Source organism: Alternaria postmessia, assembly GCF_024291825.1.
Source record: "Alternaria postmessia strain BMP 2775 chromosome Unknown scaffold_113, whole genome shotgun sequence".
NCBI classification, from domain to species: domain Eukaryota; kingdom Fungi; phylum Ascomycota; class Dothideomycetes; order Pleosporales; family Pleosporaceae; genus Alternaria; species Alternaria postmessia.
The window spans coordinates 42,044-62,215 of record NW_026260186.1 but is presented as its reverse complement, the minus strand read 5'-3'; the positions used below and the strand labels follow the sequence as shown (position 1 = coordinate 62,215).

General features: G+C 50.9%; 8 protein-coding genes across 8 annotated transcripts; 5 read left to right on the top strand and 3 right to left on the bottom strand.

Moving 5' to 3' along the window:
• Nucleotides 1–166: 166 nt before the first annotated feature.
• J4E82_010161 (uncharacterized protein) lies at nt 167–961 on the bottom strand (the record flags this gene model as incomplete). Its single annotated transcript, XM_051736377.1, has 1 exon — nt 167–961. The coding sequence occupies one exon, from the start codon at nt 959–961 to the stop codon at nt 167–169; it is 795 nt and encodes a 264-aa protein (XP_051583880.1).
• Nucleotides 962–2,517: 1,556 nt separating this feature from the next.
• On the top strand, nt 2,518–4,128 carry J4E82_010160 (uncharacterized protein; the record flags this gene model as incomplete). Its single annotated transcript, XM_051736376.1, has 1 exon — nt 2,518–4,128. One exon carries the CDS (start codon nt 2,518–2,520, stop codon nt 4,126–4,128), a length of 1,611 nt encoding a protein of 536 aa, XP_051583879.1.
• Nucleotides 4,129–4,687: 559 nt separating this feature from the next.
• J4E82_010159 (uncharacterized protein) lies at nt 4,688–5,328 on the top strand (the record flags this gene model as incomplete). The annotated part of the gene is made up of 3 exons (XM_051736375.1): nt 4,688–4,839; nt 4,892–5,010; nt 5,063–5,328. The coding sequence occupies 3 exons, from the start codon at nt 4,688–4,690 to the stop codon at nt 5,326–5,328; spliced, it is 537 nt and encodes a 178-aa protein (XP_051583878.1).
• A 61-nt stretch (nt 5,329–5,389) lies between these two features.
• On the bottom strand, nt 5,390–7,520 carry J4E82_010158 (uncharacterized protein; the record flags this gene model as incomplete). Its single annotated transcript, XM_051736374.1, has 4 exons — nt 5,390–6,571; nt 6,620–7,029; nt 7,079–7,413; nt 7,465–7,520. 4 exons carry the CDS (start codon nt 7,518–7,520, stop codon nt 5,390–5,392), a joined length of 1,983 nt encoding a protein of 660 aa, XP_051583877.1.
• A 416-nt stretch (nt 7,521–7,936) lies between these two features.
• Nucleotides 7,937–9,788, top strand: J4E82_010157 (uncharacterized protein; the record flags this gene model as incomplete). Its single annotated transcript, XM_051736373.1, has 3 exons — nt 7,937–8,333; nt 8,381–8,475; nt 8,523–9,788. 3 exons carry the CDS (start codon nt 7,937–7,939, stop codon nt 9,786–9,788), a joined length of 1,758 nt encoding a protein of 585 aa, XP_051583876.1.
• Nucleotides 9,789–10,725: 937 nt separating this feature from the next.
• J4E82_010156 (uncharacterized protein) lies at nt 10,726–12,678 on the top strand (the record flags this gene model as incomplete). Its single annotated transcript, XM_051736372.1, has 6 exons — nt 10,726–10,933; nt 10,980–11,159; nt 11,210–11,471; nt 11,526–12,103; nt 12,156–12,334; nt 12,409–12,678. 6 exons carry the CDS (start codon nt 10,726–10,728, stop codon nt 12,676–12,678), a joined length of 1,677 nt encoding a protein of 558 aa, XP_051583875.1.
• A 2,359-nt stretch (nt 12,679–15,037) lies between these two features.
• J4E82_010155 (uncharacterized protein) lies at nt 15,038–16,696 on the bottom strand (the record flags this gene model as incomplete). Its single annotated transcript, XM_051736371.1, has 1 exon — nt 15,038–16,696. The coding sequence occupies one exon, from the start codon at nt 16,694–16,696 to the stop codon at nt 15,038–15,040; it is 1,659 nt and encodes a 552-aa protein (XP_051583874.1).
• Nucleotides 16,697–17,021: 325 nt separating this feature from the next.
• J4E82_010154 (uncharacterized protein) lies at nt 17,022–18,096 on the top strand (the record flags this gene model as incomplete). The annotated part of the gene is made up of 2 exons (XM_051736370.1): nt 17,022–17,382; nt 17,429–18,096. 2 exons carry the CDS (start codon nt 17,022–17,024, stop codon nt 18,094–18,096), a joined length of 1,029 nt encoding a protein of 342 aa, XP_051583873.1.
• Nucleotides 18,097–20,172: the final 2,076 nt, after the last annotated feature.

Sequence of the window (20,172 nt, the reverse complement as noted above, 5' to 3'; positions counted from 1 at the left end):
CTACATGACTGCGTACCGTGGACACTGGCTTACTCTCCATCCCCAGGAGAAGACAACTGCTGCGGCGGGACACGGGCCTCGTGAACTACAACATTATGCGAACGATTGGTCTACTGTCCCTATCCAGGGAACGCTGTAGTACATGATCACTCAGCCTGGAAAAGGGTTACAACCCTTCGTAGCCAGTGGGCCATACCCAAACATCCGAATTGGTCACATTCGTTTTTCTCTCATCGATTCTTCTCTCGTTGGTTCTCCTCTCATTGTATGCCTGTCTTACCCCTTTATGCCATTCTTTCTGCTGGTGAGTAGCCCACTCTAATACTTCAGTTGGATGTCGACTCCACCACAAGACAACCTCTCGCACTGCGAACGCATTTTCAATGCAAGAATCTCCTCCGCCCTTATTATTCTGGACCTTCATATTGAGGAGTTGATTGCACAGGGCTTTCAGACTCCAGCGTCTCTTAACGCTATATCCAACAGCTTCCGATACCAATATCGCCGAATCTACAACGCGCCAGTGTTCCATTCGAAGCGCAGTAAGATCGCGGTGTAGGTTGTGGCCAACTAGAACGGTGTTGGGACCGATGTTTCTCCAGATCTCAGCCCTCGCCTCTGGCCAGCCTTTTAATATCCTTCCTGTGATGGTGGTCGCAGCTTTGGCTTGCTTCGATAGCCAGTCTTGGTTCGTGTGCCAACCAGCCATTGGCTGGACGGGCTGAACTAACGCGTCGATGATGACTTCGCCAGTGAGGTAGTCGATGGCTGAGATGTGCAAGATCTCTGACTCACTGTAGTGTTTGTCCACCACGTCGCAGTTGATCGCGATTGCAGCGCGCTCTGGAAGATAGGGAAACCTTGGGGGAGTTGGTAATGCATAGTGCATAAGAATATTTGCGTCTTTGACGATGTTTGTATGGTAGATGTGGAGTATGTATCGAGAATGGCAGAATGCCATGAGTGCGATGAACACTTCGTTATGAAGTTCTTGCGGAATGACTGTCTTCTTGTGGGCTGGCTGGGGGTCAAATGATTGCACTTTTGACCTTATAGTCACTCGCTTTCCTGGTGTGGTTCCGCATGTAGCACGCTCTCCACCAAAAATGACTGACGTTGGAATTCGTAGTGACCTCGGCGATTCTTGGACTGCTAGATTTTGAGGTGTGCTTATGTGCAGTGAAGATTCAAAGTGTGCAGCAAGAGAATCCAAAGTCCTGGATGTCTTCCCCACTACCACTGGGGTTAAAAATTCGACATTTGTCGCTGGAATTGTGCCTGGGGCATTGGAAATGTTCAGTTGCATCTTGCTTGGTTCAACTTGAGGCGACAATTCCTTATTGGCTTTGCTGAGCTGCTGTATTGTTTTGCTTTGCTTGTTGACGTGAATCGCTGAATCCAAATGCTGTTTGAGTGCTTCCTGGCCTGGGAAAGTCCTTCTGCAACTCCCGAATGTACAAGGTATGGCGTGTTTGGAGCGTCGATGAGCCGCCAGGACGGTACCGTTATCGAATGACAGGGTGCACTGATCACAGGGTAAAGCCACCGCGCTTGTGGTAGAGCTTTTGTTTGCTGACATTGTGGGCTGATTTATCGATAGTAAGCAGATGGCAGTTTATGAACTCTTACTTTTGAGAGTGATCGAGCTTTCTGTGGCATGTGCTGGCAGATTTGTCAGTTAGTAATACTTCCCCACGCCTTCATGCTGTGTAACGATAGACGACGCGCATCCTACCCCGCCCACCCAGTACTTGCCACATCGAGCTGTACAGAACTCATGATATATTTTGCTCGAGATTGTATGATCTAGACATTAACGTAGGTTATATTTCGCGTCTGTGGACAATGCCCACCAATCCGGAAGGAAACAGGAGTCTTGTGAACGAGTGATGCGGCTCTGCTCATACTGCTGCCGTGGCACTGCATATAATGGTCATCCGAGTCATCTGTACCCAGAAGTTGGCGATGTCTGGAAAATTCCTAGGCATCGATGTAAATCCAGCTTGGTACACTTGCATCCTGCCTGAATGGAAGGGGCCGCCGTGACGCACTTTAGACATCATACCGGATGAGGAAGGGTTCCAAGACGAACAGGTCGGTGCGCGTCCGCGTTGATTACGCCTCGTCAACTGTTTGAATTTATTCATCAACACCATCGTCTTTGGCTGAAAGAAGTTCTTACCAACACAGCTACAAAGTATCCCTCTATCCTGGTTGTCGATGGAAATGAGATCGTTGTATCTTACCCCGCATGTCTGTCGTCAGCTCGAAGCCCCGCGTAAGGCGGGCAAGTGTGCAACAAGGCGCCCTACATCAGAGCGATCCATACCCAAATCTTGCAATGGCAAGACGCCACCGGTGATATCTCAGCAATTGCTAAGTCTTTAGAGAGTATTCATGTCAATCAGCAGGGATATCGTGGGTGTCCTGAAGTTGAGGTTTTGCTTATCGTATCTATATAGAGTGCGACTTCCCCTTCGAATCTCGTGCTATATTGCAAGCCTATGTTACGCGAGTATGCTCTCCATAACGCCTCTATCTCTATCTGTTTTCATTGCATACGTCGGCTACATTACGATTTACAGAATCTTCTTCCATCCCTTACGCAGCGTCCCCGGTCCGTTCCTGGCACGCTTTAGCAAATTATGGCTTGTCTGGCATGTTCGAAAAGGCAAATCGCACATCCAATTCCCTGAATTGCACGCCCAGTTTGGACCTATAGTACGCATTGCACCCAATCAAGTCCTAGTATGCGAGGAAGATGCTGTCAAAACTGTTTATGGAGCGGGAACATCATTTACGAAGGGAGATTGGTATCAGATGTGTGCCGCACCGGACAAGAACTGGAAGCCCGTTGATGAAGTCCTCGATCTGTTAACGGAAACGAATATGGAGAAGTATCGCAGGCAAAGAAGAGCCATCGGCCCAGCTTACAGTATCACGGGGCTAGAGAAGCATGAAGAGCTGCTTGATGCTTACATCGATAAATTCGTTGCCAAATTAGAAGATCTGAGGGGGAAAGAGGTGGGCCTGGCAAATTGGGGACACATCTTCGCCTTGGACTCTATGAGCCAATTTACTCTAGGAAAGAGCCCTGGGTACACGGACAAAGGCAGTGACGATGGAAACGAGGACGCCAGCCATGCGCTTTGGCAATGCTTTACAGTCATTGGTCTCTTTCCCGGGTTCGTGAAGCTGATGCACAGCATACCGAAAGTTGGCATGTTGCTTGTCCTGCCAATGTCGCTACTCCTAGGCATCAGAATCCCGAAGATATGGCCCGTGTTCAACTTCTGCAGCCCGAGCATCATGCAAAGACTGAAAACACTAGAGAGCATGAAGGATGTGGAGCTACCCGCCAGCCGCCCTGGTTTTCCCCAAGAGTATGGAAAGGACGTGGGAGTACCGGAGGAGAGAGGAGACAGCATCGAAGAGACAGATATGCTGGCTACTTTGATGCGTCTCCATAACGATAGAGAAGCGCGCTTTCCTCCTTCGTGGGTCCTCTCAATCGCTCTTACCAATTTTGGTGCTGGGCACGACACGCTGATGTTCACGCTTTCTTCGGCCATTTATCATACGTATACGTCGCCGTCAATTCTTGCCCGGTTACGCAAAGACATGGAAAGCCAGGGCGTTACACGGAAAAGCAGATATTCTGAAATCGTCGCCAGAGTACCATTGCTCCTCGCCGTTCTGAGAGAAAGCATGAGGCTCTGGCCTACGATCGGGTGGTATCTTCCTCGCCTCGTACCCGCTACAGGAGTTACGCTGTGCGACACTTATCTTCCTCATGGTACTACTGTGGGAACGAGCCTCTGGACTTCTCACTTCGGCTCCGAAGTCTTCGCAGAGCCCCACAAATTTGATCCGGATAGATGGCTACCCGATGGCACCGAGGAGAGGAGAAGAAAAATTGGTAGAATGGACAGCGTATGGATGGGTTTCGGAGGCGGAAGCAGAAGCTGTCCGGGACAGCATCTTGCGAGGTTTTTCGTCATCAAAGCGCTAGCTAGACTAGTCATGAGCTGTGATGTTGAGGTGAACGGAGAGCCGGAGATTGGGGGCTGGTTTCAGTGCACGTTGACGGGCGTAGGTATCAGTGTCAAGGAGAGGAAGATGAAGTGATGGGCTTTGTAAGTAAGCCAGGCCTGGAAGAAGAGAGCACGGAGAATTTGTAACGCTGAAAAGGGGAAAGTGGAGCAGTGGATGTCTCGCCTTTTCGACTTTGTCATGTTTACTCATCCATCATCTCGCTTGAGAGTGCGCAACTCCAATCCATTGCAAGACGACTGCTTCAGTATGCTCCAGGCTTGGTAGTATGGACCATTTAAACAATAATGTAGTAAAGAGCTTCTACGCGTCGCATGCAGAGTATCTGGTTCTATTTCTAGATTTGCGGCGTGAGATCGATATGCGATTTCCCCAGATCTCGCTTCACTAGCGGCGGGAGTTCCTTGCGCTAGAACCCACCATGCTGGCTGGATGCAAACGTCATGACTATGAACGCCGCGAATTGGCCGCCAGGACGTCACAGCTGTCATAGCTCCATTTTTCTTTTGAGAGAGCTTATGTGAAGAGTGTGATCGAGCCCTTGTCGCTTCAAACATATCATTGCAATTGACCTCCACTTCCAACCTCAAAATCTACAACATTCCGATCTCCCATCAACAACTCTCTACACACAATGGCCAGCCGAACCTTCACACCAATGCTCCGTCAGGCGGTCCGCGTCTCGCAGCGAAATGCTATGGCGGCACCGTGCCGTCGCTTCCTAAACACCGAGACAGCACCGAGCCTCTACACAGCAAAGGCTCACGTTGTTGGCGCACGGACAGGGTATGCTGAACATTACATTCGAATATGGAACATTCTGCTGACACCTTTCCAGACATGTAGACGGCGAGAACCTCAAGGTCGACCTGACAATGGCCAAAGCCCTTGGCGGCTCCGGAGATGCCGGAAAGACCAATCCTGAGGAGCTTTTCGCGGCTGGTTACGGTGCATGCTGTACGTGCCCGCCCTCTACTCGTTTTTAACGAATTTACTGACATCAATCAAGTCCAATCCGCCATGAACGCTGTTGCCCCCTCTGTCGGCGTAAAGATGCCCACCAAGACCGAAGACTCCATCGTCGAATCGACCGTAGAACTTGTCGGTAGCATGAAGGATCTGGACATGGGATTGCGCGTCCAACTCCTCGTCAAGGTACGCGGACTGGCGAAGGAGGACCTGGAGAAGGTTGTGTACAAGGCGAGGCAGGTTTGCCCGTACAGCCGGGCGACCAAGGACAATGTGTACACCACTGTTAGGTGCGAGACCATGTAAAGAACTCATGGCTGCATAGCATTTCATCAAGTCAATATAAAGAATAGATTAATAATCCTTTTCAGAGACGGTTCTCTTGCGCAGTCTCGATAACAGCAGCTAACATGCCTTCCGCAACGTCTTCCCCATCTTCTGCTTCTGTGACCCATGTTACTCGGCCACTCCGCGGACTGCGTACCTCTAGCTCCATCTTCATTTGCTGCACTACGCAGATTACGTCTCCTTCTTTCACTACATCACCCTCGTCAATCAGGACCTCGACGAGCTTCCCAGGGAACGGAATACTGATGTGCGATGGATCAGATGGGTTGCCACGTCTATGATGTGACGTGGCTGCTGAAGCGCTGGCAGACGTTGAGGAGAGGGTTATGGTATATGGTGTTGTTTGAGGGGTGGCCGAGGAAGCACTAGAGGGAGTTGTAAAGAGCAGTTCCGCGCTTAGTGAGGTTGGGAAATCGTTTCGTAGGACGCGTGTTAACTCGAGGTGATGAGGTGGTGGTTTCTCATTTGCTTTGGTCGTGGGGGAAGATATGGCTATGGACCAGGCATCGCCTTTTCGGAAGAGAGTGTTGGCTGTCGAAACCGATGCAGTTGAAGAAGATGTCGTAATGTCTGGGCCAAGAGTGTTAGGATGGGCTTCAGCGATGCGTTGGCTCGATCGAAGCAGTTCCTCCTGTTTGCTTTCTAGCCATTGCGTATCGCATTGACCATTCAGAAAATCCGAGTGTGCGACGATGGCTTTCAGCATGTCAAGATTTGTCTTGACTCCTGCGATACGCGTATCCTCTAGAGCCCTCCGCGCTTTACGGACCACGTCTTTCCACGATGACGCTGTTACAATGACTTTGGCGACTAGACTGTCGAAATCTGCTGATACTACAGCAGGTCGACCACTGATGAGGTGTGTGTCAACCCGAATGCCATTACCTGAAGGGAATTGGAAAGATGTAATTTTGCCAATCGATAAAGACCAGTCGCTCCGAACATTCTCCGCAGTGATGCGCAGTTGGATAGAGTGCGCAGAGGGCGGGACTTCTGGGCTACCTGGAGCTACTGATAGGCCACACTGGGTTAGAGGAGCGCCTTGCGCGAGCAGCAATTGTGCTTTGACGATGTCGGTCATGGAAATGGACTCAGTGATTGTATGCTCGACCTGCAACCGCGGATTGACTTCCAGAAAGTAGTACTCTTTTGTTGCTGGGTTCACGAGGAACTCAAAAGTACCAAGTGAGACGTAGTGTATCTACGCAGAGATTAGCGAAGTAGGTTCGGGGCGGGCCGTGATACTAACATGTCTGGCCATTCTCAACGCATCTTCGATCACCTTGGCAATCAGCTTGCGATCAGACACGACACTTGGTGCCAGCTCAATGATCTTTTGGTATCGTCTCTGAATGCTGCACTCGCGTTCCCAAAGGTGTGTTACAGTCCCACTGCCGTCTCCAATGATCTGAACTTCGATGTGCCGGAAACCATCAACTGCAGCTTTCTCAGCAAATACTTGCTTGGAAGGGCTCTCTTCGACTGCTCTTTTGACCAAAGCAGGTAGCTGGTCTTTACTGCAAATCAGACGGATGCCTCGCCCACCGCCTCCATCCACTGCTTTTACCATGATTGGGAAACCTACCCCTGATGCAAAGCGCTGGACGTCTTCGACATTGTTAGTCGGTTGCCGGAGAGCTGGAGACACAGGGACGTTGCCTGTTCTGGGATTAGCAATCGTACAATCTACATATCTCGTAGGTCCTACATTGTTCTGCAAGCTGCCTCGCTTTGAGCTTATCTCCAGTACTACTCAGGATACCCCATCCGGGACCCACCACTACAGCGCCAGCTTCTTTCCAAACTCTCCTCGAGAAGTCTTCCGACTCTGATAGGAATCCATACCCTGGATGCACGGCATCAATTTTGTAGTGTTCGATGATTTCGATAAGACCATCAATACTCATAAAGGTTGAGGCTGATGGTAACTTGACTGCGTGGTTTGCTCGTACAGCGTGCGAATCGTCACCTGATACGTAGATGGCATACGTCTCAATCTCGAGTTCGCGAGCAGAAGAGACGATGCGCGTTGCTATTTCTCCTCTGCAAGATATGTATTAGCTTAGCTTTCCATGATTCGGAATTGCTACTGACCTATTTGCAACAAGGAGTCGCTTTATGGGTCTCCGCGGTGGCTGTGTCGTGTCCATTCTCCACCTAAGATCCGGACTCTCTAGAAACTATCCAGTGAAGTCGCTCAATGTTACTATTTTGTATGTGAGATGACTCGAAAGGGCGAGTCGGGGGATGACACCGGGCAGAAATAGGCTTTGTGTCGTCAAGGAGGCTTTCTTGACATGAATATTTTACCTGGATGCAACTTGGTAGCAAAAGATTTATCAGGGATCCGATTCGACATGGATAATGACATGTTTGCGGTACAGGCGGGATGCAATGGGTGAAGGTAAACGCGGGGAGCTTGGAGATGCCTCGGTTTACCAGACCTACCCCAACATTCTACCACGACCATTCCAACCTGGACCGAATCATCGCGATGTGACAATTCCACCGTCGCTCCATTTCTGGGGCTTGAAGACACGCTTTTTTACACTCGGTACCTATCGCAATGGCCGGTGACGACCAAAAGGTCGCGCCAAAAGACGCGTCGACGTCATCCGAGACGGCCAAAGACCGACTCGCCCAAGTCAGCTCGCACATCGCCCCGAACACGCCGAAGCGACGAAGACGCAAAGCCGCAGACTCAGATGCACCTGCAGATTACTCCGACATTCTCGGACAGATTGCGACACTCCGCAAGATCGCTGCGACGCCAGATACAAATAACAGGGGCTACCTGAGGCAGAAGCAGGCGGGAAAGCTATGGGTGCGGGAGAGGGTGGAACAGCTGCTTGACCCTGGCAGCTTTCAAGAAGTAGGCAGTGTGAGCGGGACAGTCAAATGGAAGCAACTCGGGCCAGTGAAAGAAGAACCAGAAGAATATGTGCCCTCGAACAACGTGCAAGGTATGGTCATAGAGATGATACTAAGAAAATGTATTCACAATTGGCAGGCTTCGGGCGACTACGAGGTCGAAAGATTGTATTCACGGCTGATGACTTTTCCATTCGCGCCGGACATGCTGATGGCGCCCTTATGGAGAAAACAGTAAGCTGGTTGTAACACAGCTAAGATACCACTACTAACGACTGTAGATATACATGGAAAAACTTGCTATTGCGCTGAAGCTACCCATTGTTAAACTTGTCGACGGCTCGTCAGGCGGCGGCTCCGTCACCACCATCCGCTCTACCGGCTTCTCCTACGTCCCTCCGCTACCTTCCTTCGCACAAGTGGTACAACAACTCAACATGGGTATACCGAACCTAAGCGCGGTGGTTGGACCGGCCATCGGCTTAGGAGCGGCTCGCGTGGTTGCCTGTCACTTTTCTGTCATGGCCGCCGACATTGGCTCCTTGTTCAACGCTGGCCCTAGTGTGGTGAAGAATGCGACATTCGAGGAGGGCCTGTCGTTCACAGATCTTGGTGGGCCAGCAATGCATTGTACCAACGGAACTATCGATAATCTGGCACCGGATGAGGCAGGCTGCTTCGAACAGATACGAACAGTTTTGGGCTACTTACCTGATTGCGGTACGAAGCTGCCTCCAGTAATTGACTGCTCTGATCCAGTCGACCGAATGTCGGAAACCCTCCGATCCATCATTCCGCGTTCTAAGAATCGCATGTATAACCCGCGCGCTATCATAACCGAAGTCGTGGACCAAGATTCATTCTTTGAGATCGGCGCGCTTTGGGGTACCACAGCCATTGTTGGCCTGGCACGGTTTGCAGGCAAGCCAGTCGGGATCGTGTCTCTAAACTGCGAACAGAATGCTGGCGCGCTGGATGCGTTGGGGTCGCAGAAGATCACGCGCATGCTGAAGTTCCTGGACGTCTTCAACCTTCCACTCATTCAATTCGTCGACGTCCCAGGTTACGCAATAGGAACCGTAGCAGAGCGCACTGCAACCATGCGGCACGGTGTCACTCTTGCTGCAACCTATTACAGCACAACCATGCCCATCTTCAACGTCATCGTACGCCGTGTCTACGGTGTAGCAGGAGGCATCATGCTAGACTGCCGCGACCCTCGCATGCGCGTTGCTTGGCCATCGGGCGTGTGGGGCTCCTTGCCACTCGAGGGCGGCATTGAAGTCGGGCACTCGTTCGAACTCAAGGAGATTGAAAGAAAAGAAGGTAAAGAGGCGCGGGACAAGCGTTATACAGAATTAGAGAACGAGTACAAACGATTGATGAATCCAGTCCGCACAGCGAATGCGTTCGGTATCGAGGAGATTATAGACCCGGCATATACGCGACGAGTTTGCTGTGAGTGGACAAGTCATATGTACGAGAGCTTACTGCCAGAGCGGATTCAGGAGCGGATCGCAGGGAAGTTGCAGCCTTCCTTCGCTTAGGCAATCGGATGTGTCTTCGAATCCAAGTGCTTCTAGAGCCGATTTCTCAATGCATACAGTTCGGTCTTCAATCCATACCATCACCTGTTCAGACACCGGTTTCTTCCACACCGAGATTGTGCAATTATAGGATAGGGGACACGTTTTCTGGTACTCGTTACTCCTACCTCAAGTATGTTGTCAGACCACGGCTTACCTACACCGCACTTCACTCCATTAAACCTATTGCACACGCGACATTCAGCCCCACCGCGGTCCGTTTTCCAGCGGCGCGGCAACTTCTACTCTATTGGTACCAATGTCGCGGTACCGAGACTTTGCTCGGTGAAGTCGCGCCAGGCTGACCATTTAGGGCATCGCTGAACACGGTAAATCAGGCTGCTACTGGTAATATACCCCCCTTGGCATAATATCAAGTCGAAAATACCCAATTAGGCAAGGTGGCTACCATGCCGATGTTTAGATGCGTCTCTCGACATCACAAGCATCTGGAAGCTCCTAACGTCCTATTATATTGAGCATACATCACGCAGCCGAATGCTTCATCTTACCATTACGCAGATGCGAAGTAGCAAAACACATTTAGACGTGTGTGGCGTACAAACTTTATGGCTGTATCACCATGTTGTGAGCGAGTCTTGATTCGTCAAGGGTGGACGTCTTATATTACCACCAACATATGCGGGGCAAAGATCAATGCGACCATACCCTGTCGCCTTGCCACAGCCCGCTCGTTTGCATCGTCTCACTTGCATCCAATCTGATGATACGAATTATGATGCGCGGCACGAACCTGGGGTATATAGAACTAACGGGCACGCCCGCACGTCCCGGACGCCCATCAGTGCTAGCCGCCACAGCTTCGTCGATCTCGAATTAGCGACGATATTACACTGTACCACTGATCTCGGCTCAGATTTGAAGAGCGAAACCAGGGATGGCGCCTGTCGGCGCTGCCGCCGCTGCGAGGCAGGCAGAACCAGTATTGACGCGCATCGTTGAAGAGGACCAGATACCGTGGCATAAGAGAAACTTGCGGAGGCTGTATGCGCTCTTGTTGCCGACGTGTATTGGGATTGAGATGACGTCTGGCTTTGATTCGCAGATGATCAACGCGGTGCAGATTGCACCGACATGGCAGATATGTGAGTTCTGATCACAACTACGGGCCTGCCCTTGCTAACGACCTAGACTTCAACGAACCACGAGGAGTGCTTCTCGGTATCATTTCCTCAGCATACAACCTAGGTGCGCTCTGCGCTCTACCACTTGTGCCCTACGTGAACGATAGATTTGGGCGACGATGGGCAATCTTCCTAGGCTCCTGGATCATGGTTGTCGGGGCGCTAGTTCAAGCTTTCTCAATCAGCGGTAGGGCAGGAAATGAAACAGACGCTCGGAAGTCATGCTAACAGTCATAGCTGGCATGTACATTGGCGCCAGGTTCATCATCGGTTTCGGCATACCATTCTGCATCATCGCTGGCTCGTCTTTGATGGGTGAGCTTGCGTATCCAAAGGAGCGGCCGATCATGACTTCTCTCTTCAATGCACTCTGGTTCGTAGGTTCGCTCATAGCAGCAGGAGTATCGTATGGCACTCAAAGTCTCAATGATGACTGGGCCTGGCGCATACCATCGCTTCTTCAGGCCGCTCCGTCATTACTCCAGATCGTATTCATCTTGTAATGACCCCCTTTCGCTCACCTGTCATTTTTCAACTCTGCTAACAGCCCCAGCATGATACCCGAATCACCCCGCTTCCTCATCTCTAAAGACCGTCGTGAAGAAGCCTACCGCACGCTGGTCACCTACCATGCAGAAGGCGACAGCTCTTCGCACTTTGCCGCTGCCGAAATGGCGCAAATCGAACACACAATTCGCATCGAACTTGAGCATTCGAAGCGCTCCTGGCGCGAGATGATCGCCGTTCCCGGTCTACGCAAGCGGGTCATTATTGGTTCTTTCCTGGGTCTCTTCACCCAATGGTCCGGCAATACCTTGCTGAGCTACTATCTGAACCAACTGCTAATCATGATTGGGTACGACGATCCGGGCTTTGCGGGGAAAGTGAACGTCGGACTCAACAGCTGGAACCTGTTCACTGCAGTGTCCTTTTCGCTATTGGTCCGACGCTTTCCACGCCGAAAGATGTACCTCATCTGCGCGACCAGCTTGTTGTGTTGCTATGTTGCATGGACAGTCGCTGTGCATCGTTACACTGCTACAAAGAACATTGAGCCAGCGAGGTTGACAATAGCGATTATCTTTTTGTATCAGGCATGTTATAATATTAGTTATAATGCACTTACCTACAGTGAGTTTCGACGAGAGAGTGGTGACAGATGGTGATGCTAACCGCGTTGCAGCATTTCTAGTCGAATTGTTCCCTTTTGCGCAACGTACCAAAGGCATCACCATCTTCCAGTTCTTTAGCAGAACAGCAGTCTTTACTACAACCACCCTCAACCCCGTCGGACTGCAACGCATACAAGGGCGCTGGCTTATAATGTACTGCGCTTGCCTAGTATTTGAAATCGTCTTCATTGTATGTGTTCCTCTGCTCATCTAGGCTCCATACTTCCTTCCAAGACGTTTCGTTCACTAACACAACAACTATAGTACTTTATGTTCCCCGAAACCTATGGTCGCACATTGGAAGAACTCGCATTCCTCTTCGAAGATCATGCGCGAGCTGATGAGGCGACGACGCATGTCCAGAAGCAGATGGAATGGTCGGAGAGAAGATGGAGTCGGATAGAGGAGCGGATGAGTTGGGAGATGGATGTCTTGATCCCGACAGTAGCGCAAAGTGGCCGGAGAGAAGAGACAAGGAACGACAGTATACTCCATTCACAAGACGTGATACGACGACATGATATGATGAGATAGACAACGTATCTAGTGAAGCAGTTCAGGACAAACTACACTACAACATTCACGATTGATCATGTTCTTGGAAATCGACCATGTCGACGACTCATCACTCGAGTTCGTAGCTGTGCCTTCGTGCCCGCAGTAAATGTAGCCGTATATTTGCAACACACCCTCGTCTTACCTACCTTGGATGACCTCCTCCATATCCCCGCAATTCATGACGAGCCCTGCCAGGATTATCGTGAAGCGTACGAGATGTGTGTGGACCTTTGCAACCACCCGAATAATAGCTTTAATAATCTATTACTGGAACCGGAGGAGTCTGTTCATGAAGATACTTAAGAGGATCCGGACGAGCAGGCGTTAAACAACATAGACGCGAAGTAGGATGAGCTCGCCTGCAATCTACCCAACCACACTAGTAACAATGTTAACGCTTTCGACATGCTCAGTCGCCGCCCTAAGGACTAAGTTAACTAGAGTAGCTGTGTAGGCACCTAGCCTGATCTAAAAGACAACTAGTGGAAAGTTTATAAAGCTGACTACCCAGTTGTCTCACGCGATGACGGGCCTATCACACCATACGAGAAACTTGAAGTCAAGCAACTACAGTGCCCCCTAAAGGCACGATAGAGTTAATGCCTGCACCAAACTATCGCCGTCCAGAGACCGAGAAGCGCGACCTCGTTCCTGAGATCTCAGATATCAGCTTCTACCCAGTTGGTTGCGCTTTGGGCGGAGATGAAAGAAGGTTCAGCCTGACGGTTACGTATTCGTCGCGGAATGTTCTGTAGGGATCGTTGCGCGCATGAAGAAAGACACACAGAGATATTGATTAACAACTGTAGCCAAAGAGAATCAGGTCTCCAGCAGACCCAAAGGCACATGCTTCACCCTCAAAGTCAGACAAGAAGGCGAGGCGACAACGAGCGTCAGCGAGTTCGTCGCCTCCGCCAGCCGCGCAGCGGCGCCCCCTAGAGAAGATTAGCATGGCCCCTGCACTAAGGATGACACGCTCAATCAAAGAGAAGCTGCCATTTTTTTGCTCTCGATCTGGCGACTGAGACGATGTGATGATAGGGTCTGAAAGGTTCACAGAAAATATTGCTGCCTATAAACGGCTGTGAAGCAATGTCTGCTGCAAACGGTTGATATTTTGGTATGTGAGAAAAGGTCGCTAGACCCTTGCGCAGCAAAAAGAGCGCAAAAAGAAGACTTCCACCCGACTCGAACACGAACTCTGGCACCACAGCAGGGTTAAAGGAGTCAGATCGAAAGAGCAAAAAAATGGTAGCTTCTCTTTGATTGAGCGTGTCATCCTTAGTGCAGGGGCCATGCTAATCTTCTCTGTATCGTTTCAAATTGACCAAATGCCCGAAGGCGAAGATAAGCAAATTTTCGCGATATATCACGACAACGAGCACTAATGGTGCTGTTGGCGCTGTCTGAGGTTCGTGCGCTGTGCACGGCGCAAAATAACTGGGTCGGTGGCGGGTAAGTAATCCGAAACTTGAAAATAGGCTAGCCTGGGACTCCTGATCCGAACAGTCTTTGGGCGATTACCAGGGTCCTGGAATGCTGGCTATCACAGGCGGGCACAGCCCGCCATGATAGCCACAGCTGGAGGAGACATCGTCCGCTCTCACCAAGTAGTAGTATATTGTATGATACCTAGGAGGTGTTCGCCTTCTCTTGTTCCATTTAACACCAGGTACTCAGACTGATGTATTCGGCAGGCTGAGACGAATAGTTTTTCGACAGCAGGTCAGGTACCTACGTAGTTGTCGCTTCGATCAGATCGATTAAAACTGCTAGACATGCAATTAGCAGTTTGCAACGTCGCACAAAACAATCTCGATGTCCGAATCGTCTCTCGAAGTTCTCTAACAATAATTAGTACTTTCTTGTGCATTCTCGGCCCAGGTCGTTCCAGCTGAAGACGCCAGGTCCATATCCTATTGCGTGTGTGCGAAATCAGTATGTTTCACATGCAGTTCGTACAGGGACAGTTCTTGTTAAGCGTGAGAAAAGGTCTCGTACTCTGAATCAGGACGGAATTTAATTTAAGAAGAGCAGAGCCTGCAACAGAACCTGGGTATTGTCGGAGAAGATGCGATGGTGCGAAAGGTGACAAGACAATGGTATGAATTTGATGTTTACCCCTCCACCCCACTTGCACTTCGCGAAACTGGAAGGCACGTCACAAGCGCGAGACAATCGCGCCTGCCGAAACAAAGTTGTGACCTGTACGCAAGAAATGCAATATCCAAATCTTCTGAACTACATATAGCGTAATTCGTATCCTCAAGCACATGTATTTCAACCAAGACGCGAAACAGCCATACGAGGAGACAAGGGTATCATTACTTCACATCTACTCCTCCAACAAGTCCATCACCAACTGCGGAATGACTTGTACACCTTCGCCCTGTATCGCGCTGATCGGCACAGCCTGTACGTTGCGCCGCCATGCATGCTTGCGGTTGCTAGGATGAGGTTGCGCGCCCTTGCTCACATCCGTCAAATATAAACGAAGAGCCTCAAAGTTAGCCTGCGTATCTGGTAAGTCGGCCTTTGTCGCGACGACAAACCAAGGCTTCGACGAGATCGGTGTGGTACTCAGGAAGGGCAGAGGCTTTGGCGACGGGTCCAAGTGCGGTGAGTCAATGAAATCAGACGCGTCACTAGGGGGCGTGCTGACACCAGCGGGTCTGTATGTCACCGTCCTACGCTCCGTCTCCGCATTCAGTTCCTTGCCGCGTAGAGTCTCGTACTCAGACACTTCTCGCCAGAGCAGCTTGAGAGCAGCCACAGCGTCACCAGCAGACAAGTCGATGACGAAAGCGAGCACTGCGGCGCGTTCAATGTGTCGCAAGAAGCCTAGTCCAAGCCCTTTGTCGAGATGCGCATCCTCGATGAGTCCTGGTACGTCTGCAATGGTAAAATTCTCACGCAGTTCTCCATTTGGCCTGCGCGATCTGACAAGTGGTCGTCCTTTGTGGTTGTCCAGAACCACAGTGCCAACGTTTGGCTGAAGAGTGGTAAAGGCCCAGTTGCCGACTCGCGCACGGCTATTGCTCAAAGCTCGAAGAAGCGTACTCTTTCCAGCATTGGGTAACCCTACTAATCCCAAGTCGGCCAGAATCTTCAATTCCAACTGCAGTGAAATCTTCAAACCCTCATCCCCCCGCGTGGCCATCTTAGGCCTGTTGTTGAAGGGAGTCATAAAGTGTGGATTACCCAAGCCGCCCATCGCTCCTGCCGCTATCAACATAGGCGTCTCCATGTGCTTGTCCAAGTCCAACCACATGGGCGCTTCTGGTTCCAGGGCTGCAAGGTGCGATCGTCGTGGCGGGGGAAGCTTAGGAAACTTGATCCTGCTCAGTTCTGAGGCTATAGTCCCAGGATAGACCAGCCATCGGTCTCTTCTGTAGCTTGGTTGCCCCTCCTCCAACTCTTCCGCATCTTCGTTTTGCTGCATTTTCCAGTGCTCTTCCTCCATTATCGCGACCGGGTCATGTCTCTGCAACTCGCGCACAATAGTCCCTACCGGCACCGTGATCAGGACGTCGGCCCCGCGCTCGCCACCTTTGACCTTGCCCTGTCCATTGCGTCCTCTGCCAGCCTTGATTTGTCGCCGGCGAGCAAGCTTGTGTAGCGATGTCTCGCCACGGACTGCTTGTATGTAGATGTTTCCTCCGCTACCACCGTCGCCACCATTTGCAGGCCCTTCTTCAATATATTTCTCGCGCAAGAACGAGACGCAGCCGTGGCCGCCGCCACCCGCTTCAACAGTCAAAATGCATCGATCGGCAAAAGGCGTAAGGGCATAGTCGTCCGCTGCGGGGTCTAGTCGCGCATTCGGGTGAGCATCGGGCTGCTCAGCAGACGTAGAGTTGCATCTGAGCTGGATCGGAAATCGTTTACGAAGCGGACATCTGCGCGCAGCCGAGGCAAGTGGCACCTGGAGAAAGGCGGGATACAGGAACGGCGTCAGCGTACCGCTTAGGCTATGCGGACGAGCGAACGACATGCGTTAATTGCGAACGTGGCGTGGTCGGGAAGAATGTTCAGTATCATGAATTCCACACGCATAGAATCGCGTCGCGGGACTAGCGAATGACGGCCCCAGATCCGATGATCTGCATCACGCTTGTACAAGCTAGTCCAACATGCCTCGGTATCCAGCTTTATTTGAAAGTACATATGACTTCTTGGACCAGCTATACGTGAAACAAACATCCAATTGTTGGCCCATCCTCCATCGCCTATTGACTAGACCCCACTCTCGTATCATCCTCAATACCCAATCCGCCCCGTCCTCAATAACATCTCCGCCCCAATCACTAGCCCCCATCATGATACGCTGTGCCTTACTCACCCTGGCATCAGTCATGCTCAGAGTTGCCAAGCCCGAGTACTTCAGGTTGGGTGGGAAACTTGGTCTTTCTAGCAGCCAGCTTGTAACCCTCCATTGGTACCTCAAGTGGGCGCTGCCACTATGGGCCGTACTAGACCTCAACTCGGTGCTCAATCGTTTTGCCGAAAGACGATGGATTTGGAAGACGGATAAGAGTATTTGGGATTGGAAGCGTGAGGTTGCTGTGGTGACAGGGGGCTCCGCTGGCATTGGGGGTTGCGTGGTCAAGAAGCTCACCTCTCATGGCATCAGGGTCGCGGTTCTAGACGTTAGCCCTCTGTCAGAGATCTTCACCAAAGGTCCGTTGCGGCACACAACCGCCATGTTTCATACTAACCAAGATAGATGAGCTTGCTCTCGTACGATACTACAAATGTGACATTACGTCGCGAGACAACATCCACCAAGCAGCGGAAGCCATACGATCCGATTTGGGTTCACCAACTATCCTTATCAACAACGCTGGTATTGGTAACGCGTGGACTATCAAGGATATCCCACAACAGAATCTGAACAAGATGTTCGACATCAACCTTCTGAGTCACTGGAGTACTGTCCAGGAGTTTCTGCCAGACATGCTCGCTAAGAAAAAAGGCCACATCATGGGTGTCGCAAGTCTTGCTTCCTTCGTTGCTTTGGCCGGTGCCGTTGACTACAGCTGCACCAAGGCGGCGCTTCTGGCTTTCCACGAAGGATTGACGCAAGAGATCAAGCATCGCTACAAGTGCCCGTCCATCCAGACCTCCATCGTCCATCCAAATTGGACCAAGTCTGCTATAACATCGCATGAGGCCATTGCGGCGGGGCTGAAAAACGTTCGCGCAAAAATCCTACAACCAGAAGATGTCGCCGAGGCCATGGTGGACCAAATTATTCAAGTAAAGAGTGGACAGCTGATTCTGGGCCCAGCGCTATCTCCTAAAATCAGGGCACTGCCTCTTTGGATACAGGAGCTCATTCGAGATAGCCAAGCCTACGTCGTCACCGGCGACGGCTCGACAGCGAGTGGCTAGGTGCATGAACTGTTCCTTCGCGTCGATGATGACACTGGAGCGCGGCAGTTACGAACGGTGCGGTACGGAGCGCACCCGTTCCAGCCGCTTGGGGCCAGAATCCTCACTGAGAATAGGGCAGGTTCGACTAGAAACACGGTGCCGCAATCTGGACAGCTTCGTTGGAATTTTGCCGCCCAGCCGAATCAGCAACACAGACGCCGTCAAGGTCGCTGAGGTTACAGAGGTCTGCGCCACGTCAATACCGGGGTCGGCAATCAAATCGCGCTTCTTCTGTCACTTTAGCGAAGTCGATAGTTGATATTTTGCGCAGCACATCATGGGTATGCGACAGAAATGCGACATCTTACTATGTTATATTCGATCGGGCGGCAGATTTCCAAAATGCGAACGATTGAGCGCCACAGCCGGGTTCTGAGCTAATCATAGGTGATGCTATGAGTATTCTCGGGGTTGTATGCAGGTATCATCGACTCAGCCCCATGTTCCTACAGGGACCATGCAAGGTACCTCACACCAACCCTAACTCGGCCCGAACAAAGTGTAACCACACGAAGGACATCGGTCTTTGCGCAAGAGGCGCGGGACTCAATAGTTATATGTCACTTCTTTGTTCTCTGTTTCATCGTCTCCGGGTAGCTGTTGTGTTACGTCTGCCTCGCTGTTGTGACTCTGCTTTGCTTTCCTCAAGTCATTCGTTTCAGATCGTGTGAGCATGCAATGGGCTGGTTCGCGGGAGCTGTATTCGCTTATTGCACCGCATCTTTGGTAGTTGGAATTAATGTCGAATTTAATTGGAAGAGTGAGTGGACTGTTGCACGCGTTGTAGTTGTACCTACTGACACATCGACGCAGATGCAAGACTCTCTAATACACATATCACGAACGAAAGATTTCCTACATTTCCGCGGCGCGATTTACCCTTTAGCAACGGTACAAGTACATTGGAAATAGTTCAGACTACGTCAAGGGTATCATCGTCTCCTCTTTCTTCTACGTCAAAGTCAGAGAGCAGCACGACTTCGACAGTCATCGTTCATGAGATAACTTCCTCACAACAGCCCGACACCGCGACACGTTCCTCAGTGGCTGAAGCAGGCACGTCGGCCGGTAGAAGTAACAATGTGCCTGCGAGAACATCCACTAGAAGCGAGTCGTCAACTGTATTGCCGACCACCACAGTAGTGCGACAGCCAACTGCACTTTCGTCAATCTTTTTGATCAGCTCCAGACAGACTTCTACATCCAGTCACACATCTCCAGGTTCATCTGGAACTGCTTCTTTCATACGCACATCGTCTACTGTCAAAGAACTATCGATCGTTTCGGATGCTACGTCGACCGCGAACAACCCAATATCCTCTACGGCATGGGTAAACACAAATCCGTCGCGGGTCTCAGATGTCCAGCTGCCCACAAGCATATCTTCTGCCATCATCTCATTACAGAACACTCCTTCTACAAGCCTACAGCTACCAGTCAGCGTCATCAAATCACAACGGAGCACTTTAGACAGCATCTCGAGCCTGACGGTGTCCGCTACAACAATAAAACAGAGTACGACTAGGCTTTCCATGCCTGGAACAGCGTTTTTCACCCCTTCGACAACAAGACAACAAGATTCATTGTCTGATACACCAACCGAGGTATCCAATGTAGTGCTACCTCTTACGCAGACGTCGTGGGCTTTCTCTCGGACCGTCACTGCTGATACTATTGCAATCACTACGATGGCAGCTGTTTTCCCAAGCTCGTCACAAGCTACGGCGACAGATGTATCGAGCCCGAAGTCTCTTTCACCCATGACCGAAGATAGCACGTCTCAAACTTCCACCTTGACGCTGCCAACGCCCTCAGGCGCTCCAACAGCGATCGCAGGACTACCACAGCACTCGGTACTTAGTCTTACAAGCTGGCTGAAATCGAGCTACACAGCAACCATCGATGGTAGCAGTTTAGCCACCATCACACGCTTGGCTACGCCGACCAGTATGATATCTGTCTCTCAGGCGACCAGTCTTTCTAGCCTAGTGTTGTCAGAAACTTCCTTCTATTCAACGATCTCGGGGTCGTCTC